Source organism: Artemia franciscana, chromosome 20, assembly GCF_032884065.1.
Source record: "Artemia franciscana chromosome 20, ASM3288406v1, whole genome shotgun sequence".
In the NCBI taxonomy this organism is placed as follows: Eukaryota; Metazoa; Arthropoda; class Branchiopoda; order Anostraca; family Artemiidae; genus Artemia; species Artemia franciscana.
The window spans coordinates 4431241-4458477 of record NC_088882.1 but is presented as its reverse complement, the minus strand read 5'-3'; the positions used below and the strand labels follow the sequence as shown (position 1 = coordinate 4458477).

General features: G+C 32.5%; 1 protein-coding gene across 3 annotated transcripts in view; it reads left to right on the top strand.

Moving 5' to 3' along the window:
• The window catches only part of LOC136040345 (uncharacterized), an 85962-nt gene extending 58937 nt beyond the window's left edge, over nt 1–27025 (top strand). For all 3 annotated transcript variants that reach the window (XM_065724587.1, XM_065724584.1, XM_065724588.1), the window contains exons 6-10: nt 8624–8795; nt 14146–14290; nt 18164–18315; nt 24218–24376; nt 26818–27025. In XM_065724587.1, the coding sequence (XP_065580659.1) occupies nt 8624–8795; nt 14146–14290; nt 18164–18315; nt 24218–24376; nt 26818–26864 (675 nt within the window). In that variant the 3' untranslated portion in view covers nt 26865–27025. The remainder of the gene's footprint in view (nt 1–8623; nt 8796–14145; nt 14291–18163; nt 18316–24217; nt 24377–26817) is intronic.
• Nucleotides 27026–27237: the final 212 nt, after the last annotated feature.

The window sequence follows — 27237 nt, the reverse complement described above, 5'->3', positions numbered from 1 at the left end:
GAGATGGCCATTTGTGGTCGTGAAAACTTCGAAAAAGGCTCATTCGATTAGAAATTAGAAGGGCTAGTTCATTTTTTATTAGTCAAATCTGATTGGAGGGCAACAAGCCCGCCCCACTCCCATCAATTGCCAAAACACATCTAATCAGAATTTGGAGATATATGTTTTATTCAATGTAGTTGAAAGGTCTTGAAATTATGTCTTGGACAACCCCAATATCTTCTCAAGACCATAACATAAACTTCACTTTACTTAAAAGAAGAAATATATGGCTGTGGACTGTCAGTTTAGTATACATTTAGCAATATATATTTCTTTAAGTTTTAATAATTTTTAATCTATTAAAGTTAAAAAGTTTTAACATTTAGACATATTTTATTTATTTAAATCATACAATAAATAACTGAGCCAAACTCAAAACGAGCAAAAACTAACATGAATAGTGCTGACAACCCCCATGCCTTCTCAAAACCAAAATATAACTTACACTTTACAGAAAACAGAATTCATTTGAAATGTTTTCACTTTGTTTTTACTTGTTTAAAATGTTGTTACTAAATGTGTGAAGGGGGAAGTTCTCCCCTTTCCGCTCCAATTACAGCGCGAAAGGTTAGTGCCCTTTTTAAGAGTAACAGGAGATTGGAGGGCAAGTACCCCTTCTCTCAAGCCCATTCATTTTCCAAACACATTCAGTCGAAATTTTGAGACAGCCGTTTTATTCAGCATAGTAGAACGGTCCAGCAACTATGTCTTTAGGGATATTAAGCATGTAAACCCCCCACAATCATAGAATTGGCCCATTATGTTTTCAAACTAAATGTTGCTTTAAAATAAATCAAAAGGCATTGTGTTAAATGGTTGCCATTAAGACACCTCAGCAATATCAAACACTTCGTGGTAACGAACTGTAGCAAGGAGCGACCCGGCTCAATAGTAAACGAAATTCTAAAAAACGGAATTTTGATGCTAAAAGATACATCAAAAGAATTGAATTTTCATGCCGATTTTAAATATACAAGTTTAATCAAATTTAGTCTTTCATCAAAAGTTACGAGCCTGAGAAAATTTGACATATTTTGGAAAACAGGGGAAAACACCCCCTAAAAGTCATAGAATCTTAACAAAAATCACACCATCGTATTCAGCGTATCAGAGAACTCTGTTGCAAAAGTTTTAAGCTCCTATCTAAAAAAATTTGGAACTTCGTATTTTTTTGCCAGAAGACCGATCACGGGTGCGTGCTTATTTGTTTTCTTTCTTTTTTTCCCATGGGTCGTCGTATCGACCAATTGGTCCTAGAATTTCACAACAGGGTTCATTATAACGGAAATGAAAAGTTCTAGTGCCCTTTTTAAGTGACCAAAAAAATTGGAGGGCTCCTAGGCCCCCTCCTACGCTCTTTTTCCCAAAGTCAACGGATCAAAATTTTGAGATAGCCATTGTTTTCAACATATTCAAAACCGATGATAACTATTTCTTTGGGGATGGCTTACTCCCCACAGTCCCCGGGGGAGGGGCTGCAAGTTACCAATTTTGACTATTACATACAGTAATGATTATTGGGAAGTGTACAGACGTTTTCAGGGGGATTTTTTTTTGGTTTGAGGGGGGAGGGGTTGAGGGGAGGAGGCTTTGTGGGAGGATCTTTCCTTGGAGGAATATGCCATAGGGGAAGATAAATTCAATGAATGGGGCGAAGGATTTTCTAGTATTTCTATTAAAAAAATAATGAACAAATAAACATGAAAAAGTTTTTCAACTGAAAGTAAGGAGCAGCATTAAAACTTAAAACAAACATAGATTATTACGCATATGAGGGCCTCTTCTCTTCCTAAATACCTCGCTCTTTATGCTAAAGTATTTTTAGTAATTTCAACTTTTATTCTACAGCCTTTCTGATTCAGGGGTCATTCTTACAGAATTGGGACAAAACTTAAGCAATAATCAAAATAGCGAGGTTTTAACGAAGAGAAAAACCCCCTCATATACATAATAAAAATATAAGAATATAGAAGCTGGTTACGTCAGTTAATTCTTAAGTTACGTATATTGTATACTAATAAAAATGTTCGTTAAAAATTAAAAGTTCTAGTTGCCTTTTTAAGTAACCAAAAAATTGGAGGGAAACTTGGCCCCCCTCCCCCACCCCTTATTTCTCAAAATAGTCCGACCAAAACTAAGAGAAAGCCATCTAGCCAAAAAAAATTAATATGCAAATTTTATTTTAATAATTTATGTTCGGAGAACCAAAATCAAACATGCATTAACTCAAAAACGTTCAGAAATTAAATAAAAAACAAGTTTTTTTAACTGAAAGTAAGGAGCGACATTAAAACTTAAAACGAACAGAATTACTCGGTGTATGAAAGCAGGCTGTTCCCTTCTCAACGCCCCGCTCTTTGCGCTAAAGTTTTTACTGTTTAATAGAGTAGAATTGAGAGAAAGAGTCAAACTTTAGCGTAAAGAGCAGGGTGTTGAGAAAGGAACAGCCCCCACTGAAAAAACGAGTTTTTTTTTATTTAATATCGAGAAAGACTGGGGGTATTAAGTTGAAACTTTCGGAGATACTACTATTACTATTTCTGCTCTCACAATTTGAATAAATAAAAAGAGTGTAAGCTTATCCAGGTTTCTAAGAACATCTTTTAGGAATGATATTAAGTTTTATTTTTCAGGTCAACTTCAAAAGCTATAAAATTTAATTAAATAAAAATATTTGTGTCAGGATTAAAAATTGTTGAAAAAGTTTCTCCACAATACAAATAGCAACCCATACTGTGGATTCTTATAGAAAAAAATGAAAAAAATTTACAAAATTTATTTTTCCATGAAAAAGACTATATTAAAAAAAAACTGAAAAGAAATTAATTTAAAAACTTTATCCACAAGACAAGTTCTTCGAAGAAAAGTAACAAATAATTTTCCAAGTGTAAAATTACCACAAATCACTGTCAATAAATAAATAAAACTCAAAACGAACAAAAATTACAATAAATAGCCGAGTCAAACTCAAAACGAGAAAAAATTAAAATGACTAGGATTGATAACCCCTATACCAGAACACAATTTACCTCAAGACCAGAACGCAATTTGCAATTTACTTAAAAAAAAATACTTTTGAAATCTTTTCACCTTTCTTACTTTTATAAGGGAATAATTATCAAAACCTAAACGAAGAAATGTCAGTTTATGTTAATTTAACTGACAATCCACGGTCATTAGTTAGTTTTTTTTTTAATTAATTAAAAGAAACAAAGGTTCCGCGATAAGTCTCTCATAATGACAAAAGACAAGCCGAGGCAAAAGAAGACGTGTTCGTACTACCACCTTAACAATTAAAAGAAACAAAGATTGGGCGATATGTCTTTCATAATGATAAAAGACAAGCCGAAGCAAAAGTTAAAGGTCCAATTTTGACACCCAATTCGGGAGGCTACTGATCAATCGTTGTTGAACTATTTAGAACTATTTAAAAGGAAAGTATTTAGGACAGTGCACCCCGGATCTCTTTTGATGTATACACTTTTCCCTTAATTTTTGTCTTGTGAAAATAAATTTATCTTTTTATTTCCAAATATTAGCCCTCTCCCACAAAAATATATTCCCCGTTCTAAGTAAACCTTTATTGATGTGTTAAAATTTAAAGGGAGGAGAGGCCATTGAGCTAATCTTACTTTGTGATGCTCGGAGAATTGCTAATAGTCTTTGGATGTGCAAATAAACAAATTTAAGACTCATTTAAAACCCGGAAGCTTTTTCAATTTGGTATCAAGTGTTCCTTTTCAATTTTATTTAAATAACCGTTCTAAAGAACAGATAACCCCTTTTGATTACTGAATTTATTTTCTAGTTGTGGTTTTAACGCTGGATTTATGCGGTACAAACAACTCAGTTCTATCTGAGTATATTTGGTCTTGAATAAAGTTTATTTGAAGTTTATAAATAAAGTTTTTTTGACTACACTTAGATTCCTACAGAACTTTTTGTATTATTAAATTAAAAAAACAAGTCTTTTCAACTGAAAGCAATGAGCAACATTAAAACTTATAATGAACAGAAATTATTACGTATGTAAAGGGGGTTGGCCCCTTCTTAACACCTCACTCTTCATGCTGAAGTTTTTCGATACCTTTAAAAAGTATCTTATTGTTCTAATTAAACGACGTTTGAGATTGAGGCGTCATTTTTTAAAGAATTGGGCCAAAATCTAATCTTTAGCGTTAATAGCGAGGTGCTGAAATGGGGGAAACCCTCATCACAAACGTTATGATTTCTGTTTGTTTTAAATTTTAATGTTGCTTCTTACTTTCAGTTGAAAAAACTGGTTTGTTTTATTTAATATCTGATTGTTTTCTAAATAACTCTAGGAGATCTGACTCCACCTCCACAAAAAATGCCCCCTTCCCACGGAAATATTCTCTGGACATATCAATTCCGGTGAAAATTTACCCTAGACAGTTACCCTTAACATCTCCACGCGCAAAATTGACTTGGTAAAGAGAAAGCAAGATATTTAAGAAAATCTCGTATAGGAATTTTGGTATATTTCTCCAGTGTAAACTTCACCCTCTGAAAACTTTCCACTCCATAAAAAATCTTCCCCGTGCAAAATCCTCACAGCAGAATATTCGCCCACTCCTCTCCTAAAAAACGTGTGCATACTTCCCAATAACAAATACTATACGTAAACAAAGGCCAAATCCTATAACTTATAAGCCTTTCCCACGGGGGCTGTGGGGGGAGCATGATATCTCCAAAGACATAACTATTGGGTCTTTCAACTATGTTGAAGAAAATAGCTATCTCAAAATTTTGATTGGACGATTTTGGGGAAAAGGTAGCATGGGAGGGGTTCTAGTTGCCGTCCAGTCTATATGGTCACCTAAAAAGGGCACTAGAACTTTTAATTTCCATTTGAATGAACCCTCTCCCAATGTTTAAGTCCACTGAGTCAATACGATCATCCTTGGGAAAAAACAAAAACAAATAACAAATAAAAATGCATCCGTGATCTTTATTCTGGCAAAAAAACAAAAAAAAATCCACAATTTATCACATAGGAAATTTAAAAATTTACAGTAGGGTTCTCTGATACGCTGAATCTGATGGTGGGATTCTTACTAATTCTTTGACTTTTAGGGGTTTTTTTTTCCTTTTTTTGGAAACCAGGCAAAGTTTCCCAGGTTTGTAGCCTTTGATGGGTAACAAGTAGCTTAATAAAACTTGTATTATAAACCTTGTATTATAAAACTAGCATATTAAACTGATTATTTGGATATATCTATCGGTAACAAAATTATATTTTTAGAGTTTTGGTACTATTAAGCTGCGTTGCTTCTTGCTTGCATTTTGTTACCATTAACTGTTTGATCATTTTCGTTCGGTCTTTATGTCAAATTAAATAAAAAAAAACAAGTTTTTTTAAATGAAAGTAAGGAGCGACATTAAGACTTGAAACAAACAGAAATTACTCCGTATATGAAAGGGGCTTTTCCTCTTAAACGTCCCGTTCTTTGTGCTAAAGTTTCTTACTGTTTTAAAAAAAGAGTTAAGAGAAAGAGTCAAACTTTAGCGTAAAGAGCGGGGCGTTGAGGAGGAAAAGCTCCTTTCATATACGGAGTAATTTCTGTTCGTTTTCAGTCTTAATGTCGCTCCTTACTTTCATTTAAAAAACTTTTTATTTGTTTAATTTCAGGACGTTTTTTAATTAATTCATGTTTTGATCTTGGCTCTCCCCACATAAACAATTAAAACGGAATTTGCATATTTTTTTTTTTTTTGCTGAATGGCTTTCTCATAGTTTTAATCTGAAGATTTTGAGAAAAAAGGAGAGAGGGAGGAAGCCTAGTTGCCCTCCAATTTTTTGATTACTTAAAAAGGCAACTAGAACTTTTAATTTCTTACGAACATTTTCATTAGTAAAAAATATACGTAATTTATGAATTAACTTACGTAACGAACTTCTATATTCGTATGTTTTTATTGCGTATATGAGGGGGTTCACCACTCGTCAATACCTCATTCTTTACACTAAAGCTTAAATTCTGTCCCAATTCCTTAAGAATGACCCTTGAATCAAAAAGGCCATAGAATAAATAGTTGAAATTACTAAAAATACTTTAGCGTCAAGAGTGAGGTATAACGAGGAGGTAAACCCCTCATATGCGTAATAATTTCTGCTTGTTTTAAGTTTTAATGCTGCTCCTCACTTTCAGTAGAAAAAAAATTTTCGTATTTATTTTTTCATTGTTTTTATAAATAATGCTAAAAAAAATCCTGCGCCCCCTTCATTGAAAGTGTCTTCCCATTTGAGGAATAGGTCGTCCCCAAAGACATAGTTATTAGGGTTTTCGACTATGGTGAATAAACTGGCTATCTCAGAATTTTGATCTGGTGACTTTGGGAAAATAATTAGCGTGGGAGGGGGCCTAGGTACCCTCCAATTTTTTTGGTCACTTAAAAAGGGCACTATAACTTTTAATTTCCGTCAGAATGAGCCCTCTCGCGACAGTCTAGGACCACTGGGTCGATTAGAACACCCCTGGGCAAAAACAAAAACAGAACAAACAAATAAACACGCATCCGTCATTTGTCTTCTGGCAAAACATGCGAAATTCCTCTTTTTTGTAGATAGGAGCTTGAAACTTCTATAATAAGGTTCTCTGATTCACTGAATCTGATGGTGTGATTTTCGTTAAGATTGTATGACTTTTAATGAGTGTTTTCCCCTATTTTCTAAATTGAGGCAAATTTTCTCAGGCTCGTAACTTTTGATGGGTAAGACTAATCTTGATTAAGGTTATATATTTAAAATCAGCATTAAAATATAATTTTTTTTATGTAATTATTGGTATCAAAATTCAATGTTTTTTAGAGTTTCAGGTAACTTTTGAGCCGGGTCGCTCCTTACTACAGTTCGTTACCACAAGTTGTTTGATAGATCGCATTTGGCCGTAGATACGGGGATGAGTTGAATGAGTGATTGTTGAATGATTGTTTAAAATTAAGATGTGAATAATGGCGTGTCATTTTTCAGAAATAAATTTGTATTTTTATTCCTTATTGCCTCTTATAGGGATAAATAAAAAAAACTTTTTTTTAACTGAAAGTAAGGGCGACATTAAAACTTAAAACGAAGAGAAATTACTCCGTATATGAAACTGGCTTTTCCTCCTCTACGACCCACTCTTTAGGCTAAAGTTTGAATCTTTCTCTTAACTCTACTTTTTAAAACAGTAAAAAACTTTAGTGCAAAGTGTGGGTCGTTGAGGAGGAAAAGCCCCTTTCAAATACGGAGTAGTTTCTGTTCGTTTTAAGTTTTAATATCGACCCAGTGGTCCCATAATATCGTGAGAGGGCTCATTCAAACGGAAATAATAAGTTGTAGGGCCCTTTTTAAGTGACCAAAAAGATTGGATGGCAAGCTGGCCCCCTCCCTGTCCCTTCTTTCCAAAAGTCGTCCTATCAAAATTTTGATATAGCCATTTGGCCCATCATAGTTGAAAGACCCAATAACTATGCCTTTGGATATAACACGATTCCCCCACAGCCCCGGAGGAGGTCTTTAAGTTACAAAATTTCCCCGTTTCTTACACATACTATTTGTTATTGTGAAGTATGTATACATTTTTTGGTTGGGGGGATCTTTTTTATAGGGGTTTTTCCACGGAGGGATTCTCTACGGGGAAGGTAGTTCTTAATGGATGAACTAGTCGGGGGAAATTATACGGCCGGGGGAATTTGACCGGATTCCTACACAAAATACTTTTTAAACGTCTTGCTTTCTCTTTTTCGTCTCAATTTTACGCGTGGAGTTGTTAAGGGTAATTGTCCGGAGTAAATTTTCACCAGGATTGAATTGTCTAGAAGATAATTCCTTGGATAGGGGGATTTTTCCGTGGAGCTGGGGACAGAAATCCTAGAAATACTTAAAAACATTCAGAGATTAAATATAAAAAAAACAGTTTTTTCGACTGAAAGTAAGGAGCAACATTAAGACTTAAGACAAACAGAAATTATTATATGTAAGAAGGGGATTGCCCCCTCCTCAAAACCTCGCTCTTTATGCTAAAGTTTGATTTTTATCCCAATTCTTGAAGAACAACTCCTGAAACACAACGGATGTTAATTAGAATAATAGGAAGCTTTTTTAAAAGTATTAAAACAAATTAGTGTAAAGAGCGTGGTGTTGAGGAGGTGGTAATCCCCTTCATACATGTAATAATTTTTGTTCGTTTTAAGTTTTAATGTTGCTCCTTACAACTTTTTTTTTTTATCTTAATATCTTAAAGAATGGCTGACATGTAAATAGGTTATATGGTGTCTGCAAGTACCTAACTGAAAAATTTAAATCTATCAATTCACAAAAAAGATGAATTTTTCATTTAAGACAAAATATTTCCTCTAAAATACAAGTTTTTTCAGTGAATATAGAATACAACTGCTTTTTAATTTGTGATTAAAACTTATAACCCGTCGTAATTTTCAACACAAAAACTGAAAAAATCATAGAAAATTTCCTAAAATAAGATTATTAATCCATAAGTTGACCTTTATATTATGTTCCGTAATGTTGAAGGGAAATTTAATAACTACTTTCCTAATCACAAACCATTTATTCCAGGCTGAAAAATCCGAGGGATCTTTCCTTAAGAACCTCAAGCAACTGGTTACTATACCTGAGATACCTGTATTTCTCGTGTTTATGCTGCTCCTTGGCACCAATTTTGGTTTTATGGATAACTATCTTTTCATTTTCCTAGTTGACGACATTAAAACCCCAAATTTTTTACTCGGTAAGTTCTAAGTTATTTATAATAAGAAGAAAAATCTAGTAAAATTCAAGAACAATATTTAAATCTAAAACATAAAATTATTTCTGAATATAGGGGTAAGGAGGGGTATCCCATATACAGCCCCTCTAAAGCTATATTATACCCCTTCCTTTTTGAATGAACCTAATATAGTTCGAAAGAAATTGCAAGTAATTTATTCACAAATTGCCTCTTAAATCGATTGAACAAATTTATTATTTAAAGTTAATGTGGGTCAATAAGACATGCGGTCCTTCAAGTTCATATAAGTTTATTATTTCAAATTAACAAATAAATAAATAAATTAAACGACACTTTCGTACTGGAGAAAACCTATGAGGGTTTGCGGTCTTGTGAAAGTCCACATAACTACTTACCTATTAACTCGACTATTTATTTAAATCTCAATTATTTAATATATATATATATATATATATATATATATATATATATATATATATATATATATATATATATATATATATATATATATATATATATATGAAAGAACAGATAAACAAATAAATATCCTAATTAAAAATAATAATTGATAAATAAAAATTGAAAAAGAATAATAAAAACAAATCCAGTCTCCATCCGTCTGCAAAACTCAACTTACCCCCCCCCCCCCCGACCCAACCCTATCCTCCCAACCCCACCTTAGTCCCTGTCCACAATACCTTCCTACTTCTTACTCCCTTACTCCATCTACTAGCCATATTAAAATTCAGCAAGTTCCCCCACAAAAATAATCTTTTAAATGGTTTTAACTGAGATACAGGTTCCACCGCCGTAATGCTCAATGGTAGCTTATTCCATACAGATGGACCAAGGCGTTTCATTGAAGATGAAGACCTACTACCACGTCGCAGATCAACAACTATATTATGACTTTGCCTACTTTCATAATTATGCAGGTCACTATTTATTTGGTAAAATTTTTTTTAAACACCAGGGCTAAGCCTTTGATACACTGAAACACAAATAATGCAGCTTGGTAATCTCTTATCTGACCTACAATAAGGAGCTTCAGGGACCTTAAACAAGCACAGGTGTCTTGAACATAGTGGATATATCTACTGATTGTTCTAACAGCTTTGTTTTGTAGAACTTACACTCTTCTATAGCTCCATAAGAAGTTACTGCTCCATAGGAGGTAACCGCAGGAAATATATGGATAATCCAAGGAATAATATATAGTTAGAAGTATCCTTTGAGAGAGAAAGTACCGCAGACGTCGAAGTATGCCTCAATTATTGTAGTCATAGGAAACGCGTACTCAATAGCTTAATCATTCTATTAAGCGGGACAAGGATTTTTCCGTGGGTCGAATATAGGGTTTTGTAAAATTTGTTTCCTAAATAATAATATTAGAAAGGCTTTCATAGTAAACCTGGTTAATGCTCCATTTCATTGGATGGAAAATATCCCTTTTGAATCTTAATGGGGACAAATAGATTTAGAATATAAAGGTTCCCTGGGAAAAGCGTTTTGAAAGAAAATGAAATCTCAAAAAAAAAAGACGCCTTGAAAGAAAAAAACGCATTGAAAGAAAAAAAATGCCTTGAAAGAAAATGAAACCCTGAAGGAAAAAATATCTTGAAGCAGTATGTAATATCAATGTTTGCACCGTCATTACGTAACTTCAGACGTGTCTCCTGTCATTACTTAGCATACTAAGTGTGCGCTGTCATTCCGTAACACCAACATGTGTCCCCCGTCATTACTTAACTCCTATGTGTAAGATTGCGTCACAAGCCCCGTGTGAACCGTCACTGCGTAACACCCCACATCTGCACTGCCATTACGTGACATCTCAAGTGTGCGCCACCGTTACGTAACACCCACGTCTTCACCGCTATTTTTTAAAACCCACATATGGACCGCCTTTACGTTACATCCACGTCTAGGATTGTTTCACATCCCATGTGTGCCTCCCCCGTCATTACGTAACGACTGCGTGTGGACCATCATTACGTAACATCCCATATGTGCTCTGTCATTACTTAACACCCACGTTTGCGCCGCCATTACGTAACACCTCCATGTGTGTGCTGTCATTACGTTATTCCTAATAAATCTAGTAAGTCACGTGATATTACCTCACTCCCAATAAATCTAACAGGGCACACAAGATTGCGTCACCCTCAACTCCAATTACGTAACATGCACCTGCATCAGAAAATATTCCCTATGATGGTAACATGCACCAGCTGGCTGTCATGGATGACGGGATATGGGCGTCTTTAATATCAGGGATAGGGCTCTCACTGGGAGTATTGTGGCGATACTACTGACTTAAACCCTCAGAGTGCAAGAAAGTTAATTGCTGGGTGACCAAGTAACTACTTTTTCCCGAAGTCTTTCGGGCTCACTTTTGATGGAAGATTTTAAACTTGAGAATTTAATATATTTTGAATTACAATAAAATACCAGGTTTTTTATTTGTACTTTTCTATCAAAATTCTTTTTCTTAGATTTTTAAGTTAGTTTTAGCAATAATTGCTTTTTAAATTTTGTATGCCACTTCCATCAATTGTTTTATGATTATCATAATAATAATCAATTGTTCCCTACTGTACAGAGCAGAAATGCACTGTGAAAGAAAAAGAGAAAAGAGAAATACGAAAAATGATATTGACAGGAAAAAACACACAGCCATAGTTTTCTGAATATTTAAACAGTCCTTAATTCCTCCATATAATCAAATACCATGGAGCGTTATGAAATATACCATTATATACAACAAACCCTAAAGAAATTAGATAAATCAAAGAACAAACTGAAATTTTGCTATGCTGAACAGCAAATCCACGTTCGAAATAGAGCACTTTGAAACAAAGAAAGAAAAGGACAATGACAAAAATATAAAAATAGATGATAAACGAATAAAAATATTAAGAAGTATTTTTAATACAAACTTATAAGTGGCTCTTACATTTCAAATAAAATTTTCTAAGCATGCTGCTAAAAGAAGTCACGTTAAGCAGGCTATTACTTTTTACTCTTAAACAAATCCTTCCTCACAGACTAATATAAAAGTTGATAAAACAATCATAATAGTCATCCAGAATTATCACAATTGCCAAAAGTAAACTGTTTTGGTTTTGAAAATATGGAACCTAGAGAGTAATTTACGCTCTATAAAAAAAATATATTTGAAAAATTTTCACTTTTGCAAAAATAACATTTTAGATTCAGAATTTCTTCAACTTCCAGGAAACAACGTCATTTAATATTCAAAAATCATACTACTTCCATAAATTGTTTTCAACAATGTTAATCATTTTGGTAATTCTTCTTGATTTTTGTAGATGTTTTTCCAATAAAGACCACGCTCAAATGGTACTCTAGCAGCTCATAAGGTTTGAGAGGGAGAAGACACAACTCTTACTTGTAAATCTTGGTTTGTCTTGTGATATTATTTCCTTTATTATTTTTTCTATTTCTTTTCTTTATTCCTGTCCGACTCAGGCTTTAAAATAGCTCTTTATTTTTACAACCGATTTCCCTTTTTCTTCTAAATTAGTGTGTCAAGTCTGTGCTAATTTTATCTTGATTGAATCTTTTAGCCCAGTCCACATAGTCAATTGATACTCACAAGAACTTTATTTACCGATTATCTTTTAAAACATATAAAATTGAAACTGAAATTGAATGGAGCTTAATTTTTGGTTTGAATAATATTCAATTTGCTTCCAGTTTGTAGTTTTCATTTTTATTATATTTTTTTTTCAGTATTATTCTGTTAAGATTATTACAAGAATTTGCTTATTGTTATATAAGGTTTTAATATAGCTCTTTACTTTTCTTTGATTAGCATCTTTTCAAAAATATTTTGAAAATTATTATCTGGTATGTCAGGCTTTGGAATTGATAATAACATTCATTGAAATCCTAAAGTTCTGGTGGAAAAAGCTACTTTTATATCTTGAAATTAACTATGACTTATATTAGTTATTATATTAGTTATTAGTTATCCAGACTTATCAAGTAGTAGCCTTATGCTCGAAATAACTGAACAATATACTTCTCATGATTTTACTAATAATCAAAAGCAGCAGACACCTTCATTTACATACTGTTACTACAAAGTCTCTTGAGAGACACCTTTAAGACCCGTGGCAGTTTTTCATTTAAACTATTTGCTACCCAAATAAGGCCTCAAAGCCCCTTCTGAGTTGTTAAAACGAAAGTAAGGATTTTACCCCTATTGAGCCTATACAAAAAAATTCTGAGAGAAGATCTGCCTAGTTTTAATTAGCATAGTGCATAATGCGATCAGAAAATGCCAACATTTTCTCTCCTTTTCAGTCTCCTTTTTAGTATAAGATGATGAAAAGAAAGCAAAATTTCCTTTTTACTAAAGTAAATAAGAAAATAGAACAATGTTCTACTTTGGTTATTTCCCAAAAAAGATGAATTCCTTATAGAAGAGGCAAATAGAAGAGGCGAACTTTTTCCCTCCGTTTCATTCTCCTTATTAGCATAAGATCACCAAAAGAAAGCACACTTTCCTCTAGCGTAAGCATAACAAGTAAATTTAACAGTGTTGTACATTAGTGTCATTACCACCATTCACCTTGTTCACGGTATTTTCTCATGATATGCTTCGCATGAGTTTACTAATAATCGTCCAAATCGAAAGCAGCAAACACCTTGACTTACATACTGTTACCACAAAGTTAAGTCTCTTTAGAGACACCTTTAAGACTCATGACAAATTTTCATTTAAACTATTTGCCACCCAAATAAGGCTCAAAGCCCCTTCTGAGTTTTTAAAACGAAAGTAAGGATTTTACCCATATTGAGCCTATACAGAAATTTCTGAGAGAAGATTTTCCTAGTCTTAATTAGCCTAGTGCATAAAGCAATTATAAAATGTGAACATTTTCTTTCCGTGAACAAGATGAATAGTGGTAATAACACCAAAGCAGAACACTGTAGAATTTACTTGTTAAATTAAAAAAAAAAAATAATGTTTTACTTTGGTGCTATTACCACTATTCACGTTATTAACGAAATTTCCCAAAAAATTATCCCTTATAGAAGAGGCAACTAGAAGAGGTGAGATTTTTTCCTCTGTTCCATTCTCCTTATTAGTATAAGATCACTAAAAGAAGCACATTTTCCTCTATCGTAAGCATAAAAAGTAAATTTAACAGTGTTCTACTTTGGTGTTATTACCACTCTTCACCCTGTTCAAGGTATTTTCCATAAATAAAGATTGCTGTTATAGGCCTATTAAGACCAGCCTCTATCCCAGACATTACGAGGCTTAAAAGATATATTACTAATTAGAAGCAATTTTTCACTTGAAATTTTATTTTAGGTTTGTCTGTGACCGTTGCATGCGTTTCTGGTCTTCCTTTTCTATGTTTTTCTAATAAAATCATTGAAAAGGTTGGAATAGTGACAATTGTTGTTATGGCCTTTTGGTCATATGCCGTGAGATTCATCGGATTTAGCCTCATGACGTAAGTTGTCTAGTTTTTATAAAGTACCCTCACTTTGATTATAACATCTTTTGATAATAAACGATAGGTAAGGAGCGAATATTTTAAGTCTAACTTTGAAAAACATCAACTATAGTCACAATGGTAAAAAAAAAGTATAACCTGTTACACATCTTTAGACGACCCATTTCATGAATAGCAGCTGACAAAAACAATAAGAGGTGGTTCGCAAAAGCAAGTATATGCAGGCCTAAGCGGGTAAATCTAGACATCCTACTTATCTACCCTAATCTTAGCGATACCATTGCATACGCTGTTGCACCTTGATCTAGCTGTTATCAGAGGGAGATTTATTTTAAAGGTAAAAGCTTATTCCCATACCAACATTTAAAATATTTTTGCTAGGTTTGTTGAATTTTTTCAGGGTTTTGTGTAATTTCTCCTTTCCTGTGCTTCGGTTGTGCAGGCTTGGTCTTAAATTACTACTGCTAATTATAATTTAATGCAGCACCAGGTCACCTAAGGTCAAAACAGCTGTGGAAGCTCTGTCTTCACCCATAATTTTTTAAGGCTTCAGTATTTCTTCTCCTCCATGGAGTTCTGTTTTTCCTTTAGATTTTTATCTTATAACCTCTCACCACCTTATTCGGGGAATACCTCCTTTTTTTAGTCAGAGAGCCAATTTCCATTATAGTTTCATATAATTTCGTGGCACTTCAAGCATAGATTTAAAATTTTAGTTGGTAAAAATCTACATTTTGCATGGATTCCAGTTTTATACTGGAAGACGAATAGCAGTAGCGCACGGCAGTTTTTTGCTTAATTTAGAAATATTTTAGTTGTTTTGGTTCAGTTAATCTTTATTTTAATATTAATTTAATTTTTAAAATACATTTTTATAATATAATATATATTAAAATATAATATATTACACTAGAATATATATTATATAACGTATAAATCATACTATATATCATATCATGAAAAGAGAAATCACCAATGCAACAGCACAAACACACACAAAAAAAAAAGAGAGACAGAAGGAGAAAAGGAAGACTGTTTTCCTAAATTAGTGATTAATATAGACCAGGACTTGAATGAGGCCTCAACCCTACTCCTCCATACAATCACATAGGTCAAACAGCATAGCCACACACAATCAACCATAAAGAATAATCCATGGACAGGCAGTCATGTCGTCAATAAGTATAAGTCGTCATTTACCAAACAATAGAAAAAATAATATAGACAAATAATTCAGAGGCAACACCCAACATAAGGGCTCATCAGGAGAATACACTGGCCTATATAGGGTTTCGCCACTCTAAATTCTCTACCCAGCACAGTGTTGTGGCTACCACAGAATATCCATGGCATCCCCGCGTCAGGTATCACCCCCAAAATACATGCCTATGAAAGAAAAAAAAAACAGCAAATGTAAAACAACCAAGTAAAACCAAAACAAGCTTATCCTGTCAATATATCCCTCCCTTTGGCAACAATAGGTAAACTAAATATTATAAATTTTACCAAATCACAAATATTAACACATTGCAAAAAACCTGAATGAACTAAACAATTATAGAATTCATCTTTACCATGTGGCTAATTTTTAAGAAAATCCGCTCAATTAGAAACACAATTCAAAATAAATGGCGCTGCGAAAACATTTCTCGAACCTCCGAAATTAGTTGAAAATTTCTTTAAGTATTTCTAGATAATTCTTTTGATATTTATTTAAAAGTTCGTTATAATGAAAACTAAATTTTTTAAATTGCCAAGTTAATTTATTTGCAGAAAAACCTCTTGATATCAATTTTTGGCTTAAGATTTTACATCTATTTTTAAAATCAATATAATTACTACAATTCCTTGCATAACGAAGTAACTGTGAGAAAAACGCTGAATATGTGATATTTGAGTGTATATTACTTTCAGGGAATGGGAAACTAATCACTTCAAAATCAAAATCATCCGTTTTATTATACATCTCAAAACTTAATTTATTATTATCACAAATATTAATATTTAAATCTAAGAAATGATCTTCATGACCAGCGCCATGACTAGGCTCAAGAATAAGCTCTGATGGATATATGTTTTTAGAAATATCAATGAAATCCTTACAATTTAAGACCAAAATATCATCTAAATATCTTTTATTATTTGACAAAGCATGTTTTAAATTAATTGGATTATTCTTATCCATCATATATTAATATTCTAGTTGACTTAAAAACAAGTCAGCTATAAATGGGCTGGCATTCCCCCCCATGGGAATTCCCACAATTTGCTTGTACAAATCACCCCCAAATCTTATATAAGTATTGTATAAAACAAATTCTAATAACTCAAAAATCATATCCAAGCTGTAACATCTCAAGTTAACTGTAGTATTAAAGCAATTTGTCCATATAGCTTTTTTATTATAAATGTCTATTTTTAAGAACCTTTTACTAGATAAGAGGAAAGATTTCTTGATAACAGTTTTTATATATAATATATATTATAATATATAATATGTTATGATATTTATAATATATTATAATATAATGTCTAATATTTATTTTAAATATAGTTAATATTTCTTATAGTTAATATTTTAGTTTAGTTAGAAATATTAAGTTAAAAATACTGCTTGAGTATGCCACCTCGCCTACGTCCCATGATAAACAAGTTCGATGTAGTCACCCAAGGAGGAAAGGCACGAAAACTTGAATGATCGCTCAACGGGAATAAAAATAATTTTCCAATACTTAAGTTAGCCTACAAAGGAACAAAACAAAATCATCATTTGAATTTGAATGTTCAAATATAAACTAGTTTTCACCATTTATAACGTGCACTGAACAGTGCATGTTATAAAATTTTATAACTTGCACTGAACAGCGCAGGTTAACGCACAGGGCCTAATTGTTTATTTAAACAAAATATTCAATATTCAATATTCAAAACTAGTTAATAGTGCAGGTATACACTCTGCTCATTAGGTCACGTAACAGTGAAATGATTTTACGTCTTTCCACGACAAATGTAAAAATTATCCAAATTGTAAATGAATACCCTGAATCTAGTTCACTTTAACCCATAGCAAAAAAATATTGTGAAATAACGGTCACTGACTTGATTCAAGTTCAAAGCACTGGATTAATGCAAGTTGAAAGCAAGCTTTAAAGTTCAATAGATCCAAAAAGGTGTTCTCACTCTGGAGACAAAATTCAAAGTAAAATATAAAAATAATTTTATAAAGTAATCCAACTTTAGCAAAAAAAGTAGAAACATTTATACAAACTGTATTGATTATTAAAATGCACCACGAAAGTAAAAAACAATATCTAGTAAATATTTCTTGCAATTTATTTTTCGGACGTCAATCGTCCATATACATTCCCCATACTGATAGAATAAAAGGGATTTTTTTTGGCATTCATTTTTCAAAACGAAATTTTTTATATGAGAAAACAACGGGGAGCTTCCAAAGGATGACTAATTTTTTGAATAGATTGTTTTTCTCTAATAAATTTAATGTCATACTCCCAATCATAATCATCAAATTGCTGATAAAAAGAAAAGCAAAAGATAAAAAAAAGCAGAAAAGCAGAAAAAACTCCAGTTCTGCTGTGAAAAAATGCACTTCAATTTGATTGGTTTCTGCGATACATTTTATTAGCCTTTAATCATTATTCATTTCTTCTCATTCCATTATTGTAATTATCATTATTCCTTAAATATATATTATAAGACTGTTAAACAACCCCACGTTTCAAAAGCTGATTGGCTCTTCTTTGTTCCCTTATGACATAATAAGCCAGTAAAAAGTATTAAAATTCTTCGAAACAAAAAATTCTTAAGAGTCGTCCATCATTATTTCTGTAACATTTTTCTTCTATGCAGAAACCCATGGACTATTTTGGTGCTGGAGTGCCTGAAATTCCTGTCTTACCACATTTTACACAGTGCAGCTTGCAATTTCTGCTCAATTAAGGCGCCAAAAGGGCTCCTGGCAACCCTGACAGCGGTTTTTTGCTCTACTCATTACCAGCTAGGTAAGTTGATAGTCGAAGCTTGAACATTGTTCACATATCAAATGAGATAAAAGCTAGACTCGAATTGAATATTAGTCAGGTTTTAACACGTTACGTTGTGCACGTGAAAATCATTTAATGAAAATATGGATTTAACAGCAACGCAATTAGCATTAGATGACATGATTGAAAAGTAGAACTATGGCCCCAAGTCTCTTTAACTGCGAGGTAAGGGCTTGAAAATTAAATCAGTCCTAAGAAATAGGACTTCTTTTATTTTGGTTTACTAAAACGGTATTTCAATTGCCATTTTATGTTATTTCATCAAACAAATCGTGATAGCAAACTGTAAATAAGGAGGAACCCGCCTCAATAGTAACCGAAACTCTTAAAAACCGAATTTTGATACCAATAGATGCATCAAAAGAATTGAATTCTCATGCTGATTTCAAATATATAATTTTATTTATTTTAGTCTTATCCATCAAAATTTACCATTCTGAGAAAATTTACGTTAGATTATCAAACGGTTAGAGAAACGTCTGTACCTTTTGTGGCTCAGAGGTCATTCTTAATGAATATGAACAAATTCGAAATTTATCGTAAAGAGCGAGGTATTGACGAGGGGGCAAACCCCTTCATATAGGTAATAATAACTAAAATCAAACAAGTCGTGGTAAAGTACTGTAAGTAAGGAGCAACCTGGCTCATTAGTAACCGCAACTCTAAAAAAGGGAATTTTGATACCAATAGATGAATCAAAAGACTGGGTTTTCTTGCCGATTAAATAAGATAAAACAAGTTTTTTTTTGCTGGAAGTAAGGAGCGACATTAAGACTTAAAAGGAATAGAAATAATTCCGTATATGAAAGGGGTTGTCCCTTTCTTAACACCCATCTCTTTGCGCTAAAGTTTGACTCTTTGTCACAGCTCTACTTTTAAAAAAACAAAAACTTTAGCGTAAAAAGCGAGGTGTTTAGGAAGGGACAACCCCTTTCATATACGGAATAGTTTCTGTTCGTTTTAAGTTTTAATGCCGCTGCTTACTTGCAGTTGAAAAAACTGTTTTTTTTATATTTAACTTCTGAACGTTTTTGATTTAAAGCATGTTTTGATTTCGGCTCACTGCACATGAATAATTCAATAAAAATTTGCATATTAATCATTTTTTTACGAAATGGCTTTCTCATATTTTTGATCGGATGATTTTGATTAAAAAAGGGATGGGGGAGGAGGCCTAGTTGCCCTCCAATTTATGGTTACTTAAAAATGCAACTAGATTTTTTTACGAACGTTTTTGTTAGTAATAAACATACGTACTTTACGAATTAACTTACATAACGAACTTCTATATTTGTGCATTTTTATTACGTATATGAGGGGGCTCCCCTGCTCGTCAATGCCTCGCTTTTTACACTAAAGCTTGAATTTTTCCCAAATCCTTAAGAATGACCCCCTGAATCGCAAAGGCCGTAGAATAATTAGTTGAAATTACAAAAAATACTTTAGCGCAAAAAGCAAGGTATTGTGGAGGAGACGAACCCCCGTATATACGTAATATTTTATGTTCCTTTTAAGTTTTAATGCTCCTCATTATGTCCAATTGAAAAAAACAATTATTTATTTTCTTATTTTTTTTAATAATGCTAGAAAATCCCGTGCCCCCTTCAAAAAAATTATCTTCCCTCATGATAAATTCCTCCATGGAAAGATACTCCCAAGTGGCCGTCTCACCCTCACTTACACCAACGCGAAAAAATCACCTGAAAACGTTTGTACACTTCATAATAACCTTTACTATATGTAACCATGGTCAAAGTTTGTAACTTGCAGGCCCTCCCTCGGGGACTGTGGGGGATTAAGTCATCCCCAAAGACAAAGTAGTTAAGTTTTTGACTAAGATGAACAAAATGAACAAAATCTCAAAATTTTGATCCGGTGACTTTAGGGGAAAAGTGGGCATAGGAGGGGGCCTAAGTGCCGTCCAATTTTTTTGGTAACTTAAAAAGGGCACTAGAACCTTTAATTTTTGTTAGAATGATCCCTCTCGTGATATTCTAGGACCAATGGTTGATACGATCACCCCTGGGGGAAAAAAATAACAAAAAAACGAAAAACAAATAAACACGCATCCGTGATCTGTCTTCTTGCAAAAATTTCAAAATTCCACATTTTTGTGAAACTTTGGAGTTTGAAACTTCTACAGTAGTTTTGTCTGATATGCTGAATTTGATGGTGTGAATTTTGTTCAATGACTTTTGAGGGGTATATCCTCCTATTTTCTAAAATAAGGCAAATTTTCTGAAGCTCGTGACTTTCCATGGGAAAATCAGCATAAGAATACGACTCTTTTGATCTAACTATTGGTATTAAAAATCCTATTTTCTAAAATAAGGCAAGTTTTCTGAAGCTCGTAACTTTCGATGGGAAAATCAGCATAAAAATACGACTCTTTTGATGCAACTATTGGTATTAAAGTTCTGTTTTTTAGAGTTTCGGTTACTATTGAGCCGGGTCGCTCCTTACTACAGTTCGTTACTACAAACTGTTCGAAACCTTCCCCAACGGTTCTGTTCAGATTTGATTAGTCTAATATGGTCTCTGTGTTTGCAGTTCAAAGGAGGCTGTTTCCTCTGCCCAAGCGTCGTCACAGAGAAAAAATAGCTTAGTGTAAGCTTAAGGCTAGTGAATATTTCTAATATAGTATCCTTAGATAAGGTTCGGGTCTGTACTATCATTAAATTTAAAAAAAAAGTTTTTTTTTAACTGCAAGTAAGGAGTGACGTTAAAACTTAAAATGATCAGAAATTGTTCCGTATATGAATGAGGTTGTCTCTCCTCAACGCCTCGCTCTTCATGCCAAAGTTTGAGTCTTTCTCACAGCTCTACTTTTTAAAACAATAAAAAACTTTAGCGTAGTGAGCGAGGCGTTGAGAAGGGGACAACCTCTTTCATGTACGGAACAATTGCTGTTCGTTTTAAGTTTTAATGTAACCCCTTACTTGCAGTTAAAAAAATTTGGTTTTTAAATTTAATTTCTGAACGTTTTTGAATTAATGCATGTTTTGATTGTGGCTCACCACACATGAATAACTAAAACAAAATTTGCAAATTTGTTTGTTTTTGGCTATATAGCTTTCTCATATTTTTGATCGGACGATTCTTATAAAGCAAAGTGGCTGGGGAGAAGGCCTAGTCGCCTTCCAATTTCTGGTTACTCAAAAATGCAACAAGAATTTTTTTTACGAACGTTTTTGTTGGTAATAAGTATACGTAACTTACGAATTAACTTACGTAATGAACTTATATATTTTTGTATTTTTATTACGTATATAAGGAGGCTCGCCCCATCGTCAATACCTCACACTTTATACTAGAGCTTGAATTTCGTCCCAATTCTTTAAGAATGACCCCTGAATCACAAAGGCTGTAGAATAAATATTTGAAATTAATAAAAATACTTTAGCGTAAAGAGCAAGGTATTGTGGAGAAGACGGACTCCCTATATATATATATATATATATATATATATATATATATATATATATATATATATATATATATATATATATATATATATATATATATATATATATATATATATATATATATATATATATATATATATATATATATATATATATATCTTTAAGAATGACCCCTGAATCACAAAGGCTGTAGAATAAATTTTTGAAATTATAAAAATACTTTAGCGTAAAGAGCAAGGTATTTTGGAGAAGACGGACTCCCTATATATATATATATATATATATATATATATATATATATATATATATATATATATATATATATATATATATATATATATATATATATATATATATATATATATATATATATATATATATATATATATATATATATATATATATACGTAATATATACGTATATTTACCTATATATATATATACATATATATATATATATATATATATATATATATATATATATATATACCTATACCTATCCCTATATTTATATATATATATATATATATATATATATATATATATATATATATATATATATATATATATATATATATATATATATATATATATATATATATATATATATATATATATATATATATATATATATATATATATACCTATACCTATACCTATATTTATATATATATATATATATATATATATATACCTATATATATATATACCTATATACCTATATATATACCTATATACCTATAGTAATTTAAATTCTGTGTATATATACCTATATATACGTAATATTTTCTGTTCGTTTTAAGTTTTAATGCTGCTCATCACTTCGAGTTGAAAAAAAAATTGTATTCTCATTTTTTTTTTAATAATGCTAGAAAACCCGCACCCCCTTCATGGAAATTATCTTCCCTCATGATAAATTCCTCCATGGAAATATCCTCCCACGTAGCCCCCTCCCCCCGATGCACCTGGACCCAACGCGAAAAATACCCCCGAAAACGTCTGTATACTTAATAATAACCATTAAACTATGTATGTAAACTGTATGTAAACAATGGTCAAAGTTTGTACCTTGCAGTCCCTTCCCCAGGGACTCAAGGGTATGAAGTCATCCCCAAAGACATAGTTGTCAGGTTTCCGACTAAGCTGAACAGAATGGTTATCTCAAGATTTTGACCCGGTGACTTTGAGGGACAAATAAGCGTTGGAGGGGGCCTAGGTGCCCTCCATTTTGTCACTTAACATGCACGAGAACTTTTAATTTACGTTAGAATGAGCCCTCTCGCGACATTCTAGGACCACTGAGTCAATACGATCACACCGGGGGAAAAAACAACAAACAAACAAATAAACACACATTCCACATTTTTGTAGATAGGAGTTTGAAACTTCTAAAGTACGGTTCTCTGATACGCTGAATCTGATGGTGTGATTTTCTTTAAGATTCAATGGCTTTTAGAGGATGTTTCCCCCTATTTTCTAAAATAAGGCAAATTTTCTCAGGCTCGTAACTTTTGATGAATAATACTAAACTTGATGTAACTTATATATTTAAAATCAGCATTAAAATGTAATTCTTTTGTTGTATCTGTTGCTATAAAAATTTCGTTTTTTAGAGTTTCGGTTGCTATTGAGCCGGGTCGCTCCTTACTACAATTCTTTACCACGAACTGCTTGATAATTTTTAGTCTATTTTATCAAAAAAATAAAATCTGTTGATTGTACTACTTTTACAGTTTTTATTTAATGAGGCCAAGCACTTCAAATTGAATACAAGAATGAAATTAAATTGCTTTAATTGCTCTAGTGTGAATTAAAAGCTTGGAATTGTCTTGATTGATTAGACACAAATTTATCAGTTCAACTCAAAACAAAGTATTTACTAATTACTTTTCTCAACAAGAATAAATTTTCCTTGAACCCTAGGTAAACCTTAATCTCAACAGGGAAGACCCTTGTCCGACTGAAAAGAAAATTAAATTCTTAGCTTGACTAATAATACTCCTCTCCCTAGCCTCTTAGTGTAGACTCTTCTACTACTTGGCTTTGCATACGGCACAGAAAAAATTGGGGCAGAAAAAACAAGTTAAAGGGGTAGTAAACCTCTCCTCTGGATTCAAACTCTATCTTATAGACTTTAAACAACTAATATTGGAGATAAACAGGACTGGATCCTGGGGAATTTCAATTTCTATGCGTGGAAATATTGTGCCTGAATTCCGAGAAATACTAGCCTGGAAAAAGGGGATACGAAGAACTTAATGTTTCACTCCCTTGATGTAATTTAAATTACATATATTATTTATATGATCTGATATTACTTATTTTATTTTACATTATTTTATTGTTTTTATTTTATAATGTAAATTAATGACTTTATTTTCTGTAGTATTTCAGGAATAAGCATTAAGCCTTTTAAAAGTTTTTATATTTTAAAGGTAGAAGCAGTGGTGCATTTGTTGGTGGACTTCTCATATCTACATTTGGAACAAGAGAAACTTTTAAAATACTCGCATATGCAGCAATAATATTTGGTATGTGTTACTGGTTGACAGATATTCTTATACTCAAACGAATTGAAAGCAAAAGAATAGATAGTAAGTAATTATTTTTGTAACTTTTCGCCCTTCATTTGTATTTGATTCTACGCATCGTTGTCATTAACGAAGCGTTGCCTGCTCTCCACCAGACTGGTGTACGTCTTTGGGTATAGTTAAACACTTTTATTACGCTGCACCTTGTGTGCGACTAATTTTGTATGTGATTTTTAAAAGTCATGATTCTTCGTCTCATGATGCCTGTCCCTCTTTCATCCATCGATTTATTCTAAACTAAAATATATCAGTTGTATTGATACTACAACCAGCTTAACAGCTACAACCAACTTACTTTTTACAAATTTGTAATGCTTTACTCTCTAATTCCCTTCGTTTCAAATCTTGATGCAAGTTTGAGCCTTAAACTAGAAGGAAAAACTTGCTACCGGAAACAAACTCATTACTAATAAACTAATAATATAAGCTACTTAACCAAGGTGAATAAAACTCTAAATAAAATCATTTGCTTTCTATCTTAATAATGGACAATGAAAAAGCTCAAGTAATGGCATATGATAAAAACCCAATTTGTTTTGTAAATAAATATATGTTCGTTAGACACCAAAACATGTGTATTGATGTGTTAAGCAGAAATAAAAAGTCGCTAGAACCGTTTCTTGAAGATAAAAGCTTTCCAAAACCAAAACAAAGCAGGTTAGAGCAGAATTTCTTCATTATAAGGATGTGGTTTTAATAACCTTGTTCTCCATTTTCTTAAGCTTTTTTAATAATGCTCTATCTTGTTTATTTCAATGTCCATCTGAGGAAAATCAAATATGAATCCAAACTTTTAAAATGAACTTTTTGAATGCCTATAAACTGATATACGACAGTTTAAAGCTAGTCTTTTTTTTTAATTAACTCAAAAGACTGTTAAGAAAAAGTGGGTATAGAAAAGTGGGTAGCTTTGGATTAATCATAAATAACCAGCATGCACAGTATATACGTTTACAGTAGTGAAGTTTACAACAAAAACTGGAAAAATCTGAATGCTGAACATTAAAATTGTCCTATGAAAAGGTTTTTAAAATAAGTTAAGCTTCTTAACAAAATAATAACACAACGTAAATAAGTTACTGAAGATTTTGAATAGGGTTTTTTAAAAAGGGGAAGTACCTAACCATTTTAGGAATACCTGAATTAAACCACCGTATAAGAAAGGTGATAAGAGTGAGTGGGGTAATTATTGAGGCATTAGTTTGGTATCTGTAGGTCGCAAATCACCTAGTAATAAGATACTTTTTAAACTGAGAGATGCTGTAGACAAAGTTTCAAGAGAAGAGCATTGCGCTTTTAGAAAAGGTAGAGGATGTGTCAACCAAATTTTTACTCTTAGGTTAATATTTGAGAAGTGCTTGAGTTATCAAACACCTTTGACCCTCAGTTTTAGAGATTATGACCAAGCGCTCAATTCTGTTGATTGAAAAGCTTTAGTGAAGATCTTATCCTTTTAAGGTATATCCTACAATACATTAAAGTGACTGTTGCTATGTATGAGAACAACACTGCTACGTTTAATGTAGGAAATGAGGTTTACAGCTTCTTAGTATTACTAGCAAAGATGGTGGGAGCAGTGAAGATGTTCGAATAAATAGAATAGAATAATATATAAATAGTTAAAATAAATAGAATAGCCAAGGCTCAGGTTTTTTTCACAGCTAAAAAAAGTTTGCTATATGTTTTCAAGAAAAACTGATTACAGATTGCTCTTGGTACCCGGCTGACTAACCGTATTTCAAGCAGTACACTATTAAAAGCGTGGCTCAATTCTGCTTTCTAAGACTATAATGAGAGAAAGGTTGAGATGGCTATGGCACGTTCGCGGATGAAGGATGACGGATGACCGAAAATTTTCCTTTTTGACCAACTGTTTAGGGCTAAACAGGAGACAGGTCGTCCACAGTTGGGATGGAAGGATGTCTTCCAGAAGGGGCCTATTAAAGCGATATTAGTCCTACGAATTCCTAACGATAGGGTTGGGAACTAAAAAATTGTTTAGTATAGCGAGAGTAGCTCTATGAATCCCTAGCAGCAGGTCTCGGAAGTAAAATTTCCGAAAGTATATCTACACTAGCGCTCCGAATGCCCTAGCGGCAGGGTGGGAACTAAAATTTCCGACAGAGAGGTACCAAAGGCTTAGTATTGCTCTCCATTTTCTCTCAGATATTAACGCTACTGAATGGAATTCTGCTTTCTTTACCCTTCCTTATATTTTCAAGTATCTTAAAATGTAGGTACGCAGTATTTTCGAGTCAGACAAAGTCACCAAATAAAAGATATCTTTATTAGTTCTTCTAGTCAGCTTTCTTTGTTTTAAGTTTCCGATACTCTTTTGGCACAAGCCGGTGAAGGAAGAGCTCAACTCAGTATTATGTATTGATTGGTCACAGTTAGTTCGACTTATTTAATGCTTTTTTACTGAAGATAGTTTTCATTTTTAGGGATGAAAGTAACAGAAGAAGAGGCCGAAACACCTTTCTTTTCGTAGTCATAGCTAAATATGGCAGTATAGGATACTAGTTTCTACACTAAACGGCGTTTGTTCTTATCTATTTAACATTAGTGGAGACAATAAATTTCAAGTGATTACTATCAAATATGCATTCAGACTATTCTGATTTTTTTTTTCATTAAATGTTCAAGATTGTTTTTGACGATTTTTATAGTCAGGTATTCATCTAAATAGCTTCATCTAAACATCGGTATTAGAGAAGAAGTGGAGTTGCATGTGCAGCGAAGGATTTCAATTTACAATCTACATATTTACTTTTATTAAATTCAAAGCAAATTATAGCAGGTTTTAACCGACGTTTTTTTTTCTTTAAGGACACGAGAAAGTGTTATGAGAGAGTGTTTAGTAT